We start from the raw sequence: 13,224 nt of genomic DNA on the forward strand, positions 1-13,224 counted from the left end.
TTGAGTATGTTTCGTGCGTCATATTTGTAATCAAAACGCGGGAAGTTCCTTACGCCCCTCGCCCAGCGCCGCCTTTGGTTCAGTTCATCAATAGGACCTCAAAGAAGGGCGTTTTTCGGCTTTGGGTGCCGGGTGATGGGTGGCGGGTGCCGGGTGATGGGTGGCGGGGGCTGTTGGTACCCGTGCGTTACTCGATGTCATCAGCGACAGCTGTGCGCGTATTTTGATATTGAATTCTTGACATGATTGCGGGCCACAGCTTGTTGTGGCCGCCATTTAAATGAACATATCGCAGTTACACACAGACACGCGCTGAAGCATTTTAAAATGCTCAGTTACCCACATAGCTCATGCATGCCATGCGCTAATAAACTGTCGAATTGCTGTGGTCGGGTGGTTGGGTGGTGCCGTGCGTGGTCCAAATAGTATGATTAAATAGATATATGTATGTATTTATATATCTATTCGATTCGGGTGGGTCTAACGTATTTATAGGCATTATTGTAAAGTGGGCGGTAAAATGTTGTCATTGCTGCGTAAACGAAATCTTTATGAATATTTTATTATTGCTTCAATAAAAAGAGAGAGCAAGAAAAAGGAGAAGCAGAAGGCGCTCCAACACACACACACACACACACATACACACAGATCCAAGCAGACAGGCAAATGGCATGAGAGCTGAGCTCTGAAAAGCAATTTGTGTCAATAAATACATATGTATGTGTGTGTGTGTGTGTGTGTGTATGGGTGCGTGTGTGTGACCGTTTAGCATTGCATGTGTGTTGTTGCCTGATATTTGGTGTAATATCAACACAAGCAGCAGCTACAACATAATCGTCATAATCATTTTATGCGCATATTTTGTAGCATACTTTTGTGGTCATAAATTTTTATTTACGTCGCTCCAAGTGTGATTCTCAGGGCTGCAGAAATGTGGCAAGCGGAGGGATTTGCAGCTGCTTTATATTATATAGAGAAATTAAAGAGCGATAAGCTTGGGTTATTTTCATGCCTCGTGTTTTACAAGCACCTTAAAATGTCCTGCAACACATACACATACATGTATGTGTTGTGTATGTTCAGCTAGCAATTGAATCAAGCGTTATATTTTGATATTGATAATCATTGGTATATCTCTGCCCATGTGTGTGTGTGTGTGTGGGTGTGTCAGTGGGCTTATTTGTGGGCGTAGTTATGGCTGCAGCCACACTGGCAAATTGGCGGTTTTGTTGGCTACAACGAGCCCATGCGGCCACTGCGGTGGCCTAAAATAAATTCTGCTTGCGGCTACTTGATGAACTATTGTTATTTGAATTGAGTTTTTCATATAAAACAATTAAAAGATCAGACAGATAGCCCGGGTTTAGATGGCCAGCCAAAACCAAAAAACGGAAAACTGAAAAAAAAAAAAAACAAACAAAAATTCGATGATATCCCATGGAGGCTCAAAAAAAAAAAAAATGTGACCATTAATTAACTGAACGCAGTAGTGAAGTGTAACGAATTGGAAAACCAAATAATTCGCATTGATTTTGTTCGTTTCAATCACGTTTGGCACAGCCACACACACACACTCACACACACCCACCCACCCACACGCATAGTCGTAGGCATCCACAGCAACCGCATGTGCATTGATTTGCTGCGGAAAATCTCTGACAGCGATGGAAACGAACTGCACGGGACGCGCTAGTCCATTGATTGCCAAAGCCAATCGGATATGAATAAATGAACGCCCGTTTTGTGTGTCACCCAGCTCTGATCCCAAACAAGAGCCGTGCCGCCCATGTGCAGAGTTTTGTTTGATCTCACGCCGTGAGGTCGGAGCGCAGCCTGCAATGCAATTGGTTGCATTTAATTGTTGTAGAGCAAGCACGGTCGAAACAAAAGGATTTACGCTCTGTATTCAACAATGAGCTTCAAAAAAAAAAAAAAAAAAAAAAAAAAAAAAAATGGCTAAATTAAAAATGAGTCAAATAGAATAGACAGACAGGCAGACACAGACGGGACGAGCTTTAGAAATGCCATTCAATAGTTTTTAATTTCGATTTTCGACTCAATTTAGTTGCATTCAGCGTTGCATATATTCTAATACACAATTTCAACTTTGTTTTGCTTCTTTGAGCTACTATAAATATTCAAATTTATGGCAATATATATAAATACACACATATATGTATTTATCAATTTGTTTGCATTGATTTTAAGGTTGAAATGGCAGAATTTTAATTTGTTTGCTCAAAATATTTTAATAGCATAACATCCACGCCCATTATCGCATATTTCAAATTTAAAGTATTTAATTAGAGCCGAATTTTCACTTAACTTTTTTTGGAATTGGCTTTTAATGCAAACACACTTTAATTCTACTTCTATATGTAGGATTTGAATTTTTTAGAAGCTGCTAATCTTGATTTTCTAAAAAAAAAAAAAATGAATAAAATAAATGCAGAGTGCACGAGTGCAAAGTGAATTAAATTATCATTCGAGTTTCATAGAAAATTGCATTTAAGATAAAAATAAAAAAATTGTGGTTTATTTATATATATGTAATATTAATCATCTGGATGCAGCTAGAAAAACCGATTTACAAAAATAATTATAAATATTTAATTTGTTGGTGGTTTTGCGATTGCAATGCGACCGTTAATAATATATGACAATGTGGTTCAGACAGATAATACCTGCATGCATAGGCGCTTAGTTGAAAAAGTGCTTTGAGCAGCTAAAAAGTGAAAAGTGAACAACGCAGCTAAATTAATAAAATATTGATTTCGATTTAAACTAAAGTGGATTCGCAATATCAAATATTTTGCAGCATGTTTTTTTTCTGTATTTTTTTTTTTTTGCGGCACGTTTCAGTGATTTTTAATGCTTGACAACATTAAAATTAAAAGCATTTAATTAAAGATATAATTTAGCAAACAGAAAACCATTTGGAGCAGCAATGTCTGCCATTACGAAACATTTCCTTCGTTTTGGCCACGTTCAACTGCCTCGCACCGTTTGGACGGCAGCCATTCGGCTCGGTGCTGCATAGTTACCTGCAGGATGTGAGCGTCTCGCATCGCCTCCTTTGGCTCGCCTTATCGCCGTGTCGACATTGGTAATTTACAGAAAAGTATCAAGACTACGATGCAGAGCGAGAGAGAGACAGAGAGAGAGAGAGAGAGTGTGTGTGTGTGTAAGAGGAAACAGCATTACAAATGCCTGCCAGCCTTGCACGAGTATTTTGTATTGCATTTTCGATTTGCACTTTACACGCTTTCATTACACTTCGTTTCCGGTGCAAAGCACTTGACCGCTCTCCCCAACGTCCGTGGCATTGTTAGCATTTAAACGGCTTGCCGATGCCGAATCAACTACTCGCAACTTCAGCTGGATTGCACACTTGATCAGGATGGCGATTATCAACTAAATGCAAAATGCCTCAACGCGTAGCGCTCGTGTCCTACTGAGACAGCGTTATAATCATCGAAATTATGCTCGACTCATAAACGTCAGTCTGCTGAATGGGCTGCTGCTTGTGTGTGTCTCCTTGGCCCCTTAGCATTGATGCTTTAAGCTGCAATTTTGTTAAAAACAAAATTTCCAATCGATTTTGTTGGTTTATCGCCAAAAATTGTATTTCATTTTGCTGCTTGTTGTTTGGCTGGCTGCCACTTCTTGTTGCAGCTATTTTTAGAGTGTGTTTGAAGTCTGCGCACAGTGGTTGCACACTGCAGTGGTGAGCATGGAAAAGGCAAGAGCAAAAGCCCGTACTACTAGGGCGAGTTCATATTCTCTGGCCAACATTTTCCATTGCTCTTAAACCAATGTGCCTCTTATAACCCAGACATGTGTGTGTGCGTGCGTGTGTGTGTGCCATATTCTGTTACCAAAACTTACGGAAATGAAATGTGTTTCTATTTCAGTTTTATTTCTCTCCCACTCTGTCTCTGCGTGTGTGTGTGTGTGTGTGTGTGTACATATTTACGATTTGAAGTGTTTGCCTTCGTACCGCAAAATGCGAGTAACTACGAAGCCAACGAAAAAAAAAAAAAACAAAACAAAAATAGAGAGAGAGAAACAAACTGTAAATACAAACATCAACACAAATACTCGTAATACTTAAGTCTATTTACAAATCATGGCAAAAATGCAATTTGCAACTCACGAAAAAAGGAAAGGTGAAGTGAGCAAATACACCCAGCTGCAGTCGGGCAGTCAGGCAAATATGACGTTCGGCTTCTGCTGGCAAATATTTGCGCATATTACGTATACGACCCGCTGCTACAGAAATTGTTTCATATGCTGCGTCCCTTTTAGTAGTTGGCCAACAAGCGTTTGTCAGCCTCATCTGCACAGCCAATCTGCATAATTGTGCGGGAAATATTATAGCAAAATGCTTCGGCCTTGCAATTTATTTTGTTTCACACACACACATCGAGCAGGGGGCGGGCGACGGGTGTCCTTTCAAGGACAAATCGCACTACGTGCCACTGGCACTATATGTGTGAGTGTGTGTGTGCAAAATTTGATGTGCCAGCTAATTAAAATGTAAATACTGTCCCATTTCTATGCATTGCTTTGTTGTGGGTCTGCGTATCATATCATATCTGTCACATTGTATAAAGCGGCCGTCGAGCGTGATGGAGTGCAATTGTTTTGAGTAATTGTGCACTGATGTGTTAGTTATTAGCATTAATAAGGAATACACACATAACATAAATACAAAGTGGAAGATGAAATAATATGTTATGCAGTCCTTTTGATAGTATTTCATCGGCCATCTCGTTTGATGGCCTTTTCTTTATTTAGCTTTTGGTATTAGTAGTCATGCGCTTCAGTCTTTTCACATTCAACCCGATCGATAATCTCTTTCATTTAATTTCTGCAAATTTCATAGCTCACTAGCTCAGCTGAATAGCTAAGGCAAATTACTTAAGCTAACATAAATTCAGCAAAAGCAAATTATTTTTTAGTTCACAGCGCAATTAAAGTCTTGTTCAATTTTGTTCAAGCAACACCAAGCAAACACCGCAACAACTTGCACTGGCCAACAACAATTTTCATTAGCCAGCGAGTGGGTTTTATGTGTATCAAATTGGCCATTGGCTGGCAACATACAATAACAGAAAACAGAAGCTGCAGCAGGTCAAGCTTAAGCCAAAGACTAGAAAAAATGCACTCGAGCTCAGCGACTGTCAACTGCTGCCAGTTAGTGTTGGCTGTGTTTTTGGGCTATTTGCTGCAGCTGCAGCCGTCCACGAAACAAAAGCCAGAGTTCAGTCTGTGGTCGCTTTGTTGGTCAGCCTGCGGCCATTTGGCGGCGCGGTGGGGCCGAGTGTGATGCGAGCGAGTGCGAATGCTGCTAGATATTTGCCTGTGCGAGGCGTGTAAATTCAAAAGGCGGCACACGCCAAACACGCACCTACAATACCCACACATACATATTTGCACGTCGATATACAGGCAAACAGTTGAATGTTCGCTTACTAATTTAGACAGCAGTGGCATGCCTCGCTACATGCTTAACTTTTCCAAGTTATTTTCGGCCTCATCTGAATGTTGGCCGCAACATTTTTGGCCAGCCGCACGCCATTCACCAGTCTCTGGCCCCGTCTCCCCTCAATTGTTGGCCGTGTAGCACACTTATACCGTTTAATTGCCATGCTACTGTGGAGTGGATTGGGAGTGGCTACATCCAAATGCGAGTAAATCCTCCTAGCTAGTTAAATGTTCGTCTGCTCTGCTTCTAAATGTTCAATGGGACTGCTCCAGCGACTAACGGCCTCTTATAAGCTCCGCTTTGATTCTGGGTTTTCTAGCATTTTTTTTCTTCCTTTTTTACTTTTTTTTTTCTTTTTTGTCTGTGTAAATCCCTTAATCTGTCTCGGCAAGGCGAATGACCACACGCATGGATGGCAGTCTACACACACACAAACACATATATACAGACACACGTTTACCGAGCAATTGAATTGTTTCAATTGGTACTTTGGTCTGGGCTCAGTTCCAGATCTAAAACTCCATATCGCTTGGTTATCCACATTCTTAATGAAAGTCAATGTGTTAACTGCTCGCAATATGTGGGGCCATGTAAGCTTCCCTCTCGACAGGAGGTCGGATGTTGCTGTCTTTGCTTGTCCCTGCGTTGTTTGTTTGCTTAGCTTAATTGGCATTGCACGAATATTGAAATGTCAGCTTTCAGGAAAGTCTGTTGCAGTTTCCAGAATATATGGAACTGCCTTGCTGGCTCATGCAATATTAAAGGCAACGAGGAAGCAAGCTGAAATTGCAGCCTTTAAATTAAAGCTCCGAGTGCATTACAAATTTGCAGGTAAACTTATCGATCTAAGAATAATGATAAAAATTTGGTACATTTATCAAAGAGCTTAAATTAACTTTAAGATGTCCTTCCCACATTGTCTAGGCTTGTAAATATAATTGAGATCATTATAATGGTACGATAATAGTTTTTACTTTCTCTCGCTTTTTCTCTTTTCTCATTCACGGTTAGTTTCGGCATCTCTCTCTTTTTCTCTATTTAGCTTAGGCAACACTCTCTCGATCTCTCAGTATATATATCTCTCTCTCTTCCTCATATCTCTGCCTTCCTTTTTCTAGCTCTCTCTACTTAACTTAGGAAGCGGTCTCTCTATCTCTCTCTCTCTATCTATCTCTGTTTATCACTCTTACTTTTTCTCACTATCTTTCTCACTCTCTCTGTCCCTCTCTGTCCCCCGCTTTCTACCTTTCTAGTTATTTAGCCTAGGCAAAGCTCTCTCTGTCTCTCTCCTTTCCACTGTTTAGTTTAGGCATTTGACTCAATCAGTCTCTTTTTCTATCGCTTCCTCTTTAACTTACGCTTCATTCTGTGATTGAATCTCCTATTTCAAACTTTTATCTAACTTTCGCTTAAAGTAATCATTCCCCCTCTCTGCCTCGCTTTCCCAAGCTTTTATCTCTCTTTATAGATACAATATATATATTTGCTCTGTTTAGCAAGTAAGTTTGCTCGTAACTCAGTGAATGGTTATTTATCTCGCTATCTTTGTAATCGGATCAGTGGGCACCGGTCTAATTGAATATGCTTAGGTAATTCAGCCATAAGCCAAGCGCCGACTTGTACAAATTCGTGTATCTATGCCATATTGGATGTATTATTACAAGTCGGCTCATATTTAATATTGTTTACATATTGTTGGCCATGAGTGCACGCACTTCCGGTTAATTTGAGGGCAACCTGAGCCAGAACCCTTGCCTGTTTATTTGCATTGTTTGTTGGCTTGAAGGCCTAACTAAACAGCATTAATATGAGCTGCGCTGAGCTGTGTATCTTTAATTAAGCTAATGCCAATGCAAACAAGGCTGCGGGTAAACGGACGGCACTTTGGCTTCGAGTGTCATTAAATTCAATTTGCCAGCCAATTGTAGGTCGGCCATTTGCAGAGATGCACATGTGAGTATATATAGAGGGCCGCACGGTTGCAGAGCTCGACGAAAGTGCCTCAAGATGTTGCCAACGCAGCAGTTGGCTCACCTGAGCAAGCTAATCCAGATTATTGGTAAGTTTCAAAAACAATTTGTTTTCTGTTTAGCTTTCTGCAGCTTTGCGCCTGCCACACACAGTTAGCCAGTACTTTGCGCCTCTCTCCTCGCTCCTCATCGTGCACAACAGCACTCATGCAACAGAGCTGCAGGAGGCTTACCTAACGGCCATGCAGCTCTCTCTCCGGAATCTCAGCCAGCCCCGGCTGCTGCAGTGGATCGACGTGGCCCAGCTGCCCCTTGACGAGTCTCAGCCGGATGCCTTAGAATGGCAAGTGCTGCGCGCTGTCAATGCTAGCGTGACCGAGGTGCATCCAACTCTCCCTCTTAATTGTAACGTCACAAAGAAAAATCTAGCTGCCTGCTCTTGACAGGGCTTCATCACTCTGCTGCCGGACACAAGGCATTTCCTGCACGCGCGTTACTTTGCCACACGCAATGCCAATGTCAGGCTCAAGGACAAGCTCTATCTGTTTCTCTGCGAACAGGAAGAACCACGGGATCTCTTGAGCATGGAAATTTTGCAGTGTATGTATGAAGTTGAAAAGAAGAAAAGAAAACAAAGGAGTTTTGTTCCTTGGTTTGGTACTTCCCCAATCTACATATGAAATAACAGTTTTTCTTCAATATTCCTTTCCCTATTACTTACTCTTTTCAAGCATGTGAAAATGAACCATGACTGCATATTTAGTGTAGTTAGCTTAATCCTTTGCTTAGTCAGCGAACAGAACGTTTAAAATTTGGCAGCAATTGCTGTGCTGTGCTGTCTTTTTACTTAGCTGGCAATAAAATGCAGACTTGACGGAGATTCCCTGGGGCACTGACGGAACAAGTCCAACTCAAAACTTTGACTCACACTCGTACACACACACTCGTAAATGTGGCAAAAACAGCCACGGGGCGCATCAGTTGATCAAACTTTCAACTTTGGCACTGGCCAATAATTTCCACGCTTGACGGCGCCTTCTTCAATTGTAAACTTTTTTTCGTTGTTGGCATTGGCTGGAAGTTAATTTGGTTGTTGTCCTTTTGGCTTGTTCTTCAATATTCCCATGTTTGCAATGCGCTTTAGTCTACCCGCACCATCTGATGGTGCGGCCCGCAGAGCAAGCAAATAAAGGATGCGGCGAGGCAGACGTAGGTGGATTTGTTTCTGGAGCTGGAGCTGGAGCTGGAGAGAGCGCAGTTTGCTTGCCACACCCATACCGCGACATCAATTTGGAGCTGTGGACACAGAAGTTTGTCGGTGGCAGTGGAAATTTGGATGCTATATTCTTGGACGCATTCTTGCCGAACGAAACTTTTGCCAACCGAGCCGAACTTTATCCCAACAAACTGCTCAATCTGCAGCGGCGCGCGCTACGCCTCGGCTCCATTACTTATGTGCCATACACAGTTACTAATTATGTGGTAAGTAATTGCCGGTTAAGTTTATATTTATCGTTGTTGCTGCCGTTAGGGTCTGCTCTCTCCTCTGGCTGTTGTTTGTTTGTCTGTTTGCTGTTGTTGGTGTTGTTGTTGTTGTTGTTGTTGTTGTTGTCGGCACGCCTACGGGGTGACAGCCCCAGTCCTACTGCTCCTCATAGCTGGAGCACAAGCACAAATGTCGTTGAGATTTGCACGCAGGCATTAAGCAAAGCCAATTGGTCGTCCTCGCCACAATGTTGTGTCCTTGTCGCATTAGGCCACTGTACGAAATGGTCATGAATAAATGCCCAGAGGTTGCTTGCCCCACCCCCCGCACACCAGTCCACTACATCTGAGCGGGTGCTCTGCCTGTGTGTGGTTTGTCTGCTTGCTGGGCTGATGGAAAGTTATTTCCTGCTGTGGACAGGGATTTCGGTAACTAAAACTTTAAGCATACGCTCGCTCTTGTTGTTGTTGTTGTTCTGTTTATTTTTATAGTGGGTGTGTCGACTTCTGTCAGTAGTTGTTATGAATTGTCGCGTGGGGGGTCATTGCACAGTGGTGCAAGGAGGGAAGAGTAATTAAAAAATGAATGAACAATTCAGTTTCATTATCAAATTAAATATTTTAAATTTTTACATTGATTTTTCCTTGGCCTTTATTAATTAGATATCAGAATTAAAATTCTTTTCATTAATAAGAAATAAAAAACTTTAAGTTTCAGCCAATTTATTTTCTCTCTTTTTATCAATATCAAGGACTTAAATATTTGTTATATTAATCACATAAAATTGCATGTCTGCATTTCATTTTCCATCACTTGCTAACCACTGTGCACGGCCCTCTCCAATGCCAAAACGGACAAAGGCAAACAAAACATTTAGTTGTTCAACAAAAAAATATTCTTTGTTGTCACTTGGTGGAAGTTTTGTTCGCACTCAATTGTTTGCCTTAAGGACATTTGCACATTTGTAAACACACCCATGCCGAAAAATAACAACAATAATAGCAACAACACACACACACACACACCCACAGACACTCGCACTCACACATGGCCGCAAGCATGTGCATGTGGTTTTGTTTATGGCTAGCTTTAGCACAACATTGATTTAAATTACGTGTTTCCATTTAATTGGTGCCGAGTGTCGATGTCGTTGTCGTTGTCCATGTCCATGTGCGTGTGTCTGTGTCCCTGTCCGTGTGTGTGGGCGTGGCATATGCTGTGCCTGGCCATTACGAGGCCATTTAGTAAATTAGAACAGACACTTGAATGCCCAACAATGGGCGCCAATTAGGCGCTGCTGCCCAAAACTTAATAAACTCCCGCAACTTCACAGGCAGCTGGTGTCGGCAATGAGGATCCAATTAACCCGCACAGAGCCAATCGGACAATCGCCTACGACGGCTCCGAGGCGAACATAATGCGCTCCTTCTGTGAGGTGCACAACTGTCATCTGCGCATCGAGGCCTGTAAGCGTATAGAAATTGTATTTAGTACAGATTAGAATTAATATAAAATTGAAACTAACTTAAGAAGAGGTGAGCAAACTCTAGACGAGACTGCTCGACGATATCTGAGATCGATTTCAAAATTTCTTAGCTTATTTTCTGTTTAGAATCGCGTACGAACGCATAAGCTTGCAATCATTTAGCTTATTTCAGGCTAGATCCAAACTCTTGGAAAATGATTATGGTTTGGAATAGCCCGTAATTGAGGCAGACTATGCAGGTGTACCAGTTCTAGATTTTGATCTTCTTTTAAAGCTCAGCTTGATTTAAAGCTTCCATACAAGTCCATCGCAATCTCATGTGCTTCTATAAAAGCTCCCAGCTTAAAGTTTACTTTATTTTGGCTTAAGACTTATTTAATCCCCTCTCTATCCACAGATGGCGCCGACAACTGGGGCAGCATCTATGACAACGAGAGTGCCGATGGCATGCTGGGCGACCTCTATAAGCAGCGCGTAGAACTGGCCATAGGCTGCATCTACAATTGGTACGATGGCATCACGGAGACCTCGCATGCCATAGCTCGATCGGCAGTGACCATCCTTGGACCAGCTTCAGTGTAAGCTGTGGACAGCTCGCCTTGCTCACACTCCCTTACCTATGCTCCTTCTGTAGACCCTTGCAGCCCTGGTGCACCGACATTCTGCCCTTTAATGGCGGCACCTGGTTCCTGCTGATATCCACGATTGCCGTGTGCAGCCTGGTTCTGTATGTTCTCCGATACTCCAACTACATTATGAAGAAGCGCAAGGGAAAGGCTTCCTTCATGCATGGCGAAAATGTGGAAAAGTCTCTGCTGGATATATTTGCGCTCTTCATACAGCAGCCATCGGCGCCCCTGACGTGAGTATCCATTAGCCAATTCCTTGGATCAGTTGATAGGAGTCAAATTGATTTCAGCTTTGACCGCTTTGCCACCCGCTTCTTTCTGGCCACACTGCTGTGCGCAACGATTACGCTGGAGAACATTTACAGCGGGCAGTTGAAGTCGCTGCTGACGGTGCCGCTGTATGCCGATCCAGTGGACAGCATTGAGAAGTGGGCGCAGGCGCAGTGGAAATGGGCTGCGCCGTCCATTATCTGGGTGCACACAGTGGAGCAGTCGGACCTCCTAACGGATCAGATACTCGCGGATAACTTCCAGGTGCGCGACTACACCTTCATGTACAATGCCAGCTTCAAGCCCAATTATGGACTGGGCATTGAGCGCCTGGCATCCGGGGCATTCAACTTTGGCAACTACGTGACGCGCGAGGCTGTGGAGAATCGCATTGTAGGCGAGATTTGGATTGGAGGCGGAGCTATTGATCAATCGATTCTCTTTGAAGGTCATGCACGACGATCTCTACTTTGACTGGACGCGCGCTGTCTCTATCAGGGGCTGGTCGCTGATGCCACTGTTAAACCGTCACATTCGCGCCTGCCAGGAGTCGGGTCTCTACGTGCACTGGGAGCTGGAGGTACCTCTCAAAATGCATTCGCTCTGCTAGTGTTTAACTGTTTGCCTCTGCAGAATGTTGACAAGTATTTGGATAAAAAAACGGGCCAGGTGCTCTTCAATCAGGCCATTGGCTATGTGCCCAAGAAAGTGCCCAAAGCCCTGGAGGTAGACGACATATCCGCTGCCCTGTTCGTGCTGGCCTTTGGCCACACCATTGCCGGCTGTGCTCTGATGCTGGAGCTGCTGCATCAACGGCTGCTGCACAGGCGCAACTAATTTGTGGTCTGCAGTTGGAGTTGGAGTTGGAGTTGGAACTGGAGTTGGAGCTGTAGTCTAAACTGTTCACTGATTGTTTGCCCAGCGGCACACACGTGTCGTACACATATCAAACTGTACGCACACACACACACACACACACACACACACACAGACAGACACACCTGCACACACCTTCGCACTAACAAGCAAAAATGTGTTAGCCAGACTGTGGTCCAATTCGGTCGCCTCCTCTCCGCTCGAAGGACTATCCATTGGCAGGCAGGAGCTTAGGTCCAGCCGGGACAGCGGATTCGCTCTGCTCACAAATCCACAGGCAGGCGTAATCGGGTTGCTTATGCTGTTTCAGTTCCGCACGTTTGCGGATATGCAAACTGAAAATGACTTTTGCCAGTGCCTGGTAATTGGAAAACCGTTTAGAGCTACACACACACGCAGACGCACACACATGTCTGGTCGTGTCGTGTGTTGGCATGACATCAACTTTGACCAATTGCAGTGTAGCAACTGCTCCTGGTAATTAAGCACGTTTTAATGATGCACTTAATTACCGCTGGGGAAATTATTCATTATCACTAATTTGTAGCGGGTTTGATCGCACTTGCCTGCCAGCTAGATAGGCTGCAGGTGCCACCTGCCACCTGCCATATGGCAGCTGCTGCCTGCTGCCTCCTTTGCAATCAAAGTAATTTTCATAAGGCGACGGCTTAAGGATGTCAGCGTCTCATCATTTTGCATCCTTGCCTCGCTCGTTAGCGTTTCGTTTGAGCCAGGCCAAGCCAGTGGCTAGCCGAGTCTCGACTCACGCATACCCTGTAGCGATTAGCTGTAAGTAGATTCAATTGCTGCTAAATATATCGAGCTATATGTTTGTGGTGAGTCACTGCCTTACAGGGTATGCCTGGACCAACACGAACCTGAGCATGGCGGCTGGGTCATTTCCGTTTGTGACCCCAGCTTCTGCATATTTCCGTTTTGTGTTTGGAATTTTTAAGTGAGTAACTCAACTGCGCTTAACTTTGGAATCGTTGTTGTTGTTGCTGCTGTTGCTGCTG

General features: G+C 43.5%; 1 protein-coding gene and 1 long non-coding RNA gene across 2 annotated transcripts; one reads left to right on the plus strand and one right to left on the minus strand.

The window, feature by feature from the left end:
• The first annotated feature begins 2,363 nt into the window (after nucleotides 1-2,363).
• Ir92a (Ionotropic receptor 92a) lies at nucleotides 2,364-12,713 on the plus strand. The gene is made up of 10 exons (XM_089464686.1): nucleotides 2,364-7,550; nucleotides 7,615-7,841; nucleotides 7,908-8,061; nucleotides 8,606-8,943; nucleotides 10,281-10,413; nucleotides 10,831-11,011; nucleotides 11,068-11,295; nucleotides 11,353-11,725; nucleotides 11,781-11,912; nucleotides 11,966-12,713. The coding sequence occupies exons 1-10, from the start codon at nucleotides 7,499-7,501 to the stop codon at nucleotides 12,167-12,169; spliced, it is 2,022 nt and encodes a 673-aa protein (XP_089320812.1). The 5' UTR covers nucleotides 2,364-7,498; the 3' UTR covers nucleotides 12,170-12,713.
• On the minus strand, nucleotides 10,273-13,224 carry LOC149270613 (uncharacterized). Its single transcript, XR_016269253.1, has 3 exons — nucleotides 13,087-13,224; nucleotides 11,051-12,995; nucleotides 10,273-10,411 (listed from the first exon to the last, which is right to left on the minus strand). It is a non-coding gene; the product is annotated as an uncharacterized LOC149270613 (long non-coding RNA).

Source organism: Drosophila arizonae, chromosome 2 (assembly GCF_054131065.1).
Source record: "Drosophila arizonae isolate 15081-1271.41 chromosome 2, UAZ_ARI_1.0, whole genome shotgun sequence".
Lineage (NCBI taxonomy): Eukaryota > Metazoa > Arthropoda > Insecta > Diptera > Drosophilidae > Drosophila > Drosophila arizonae.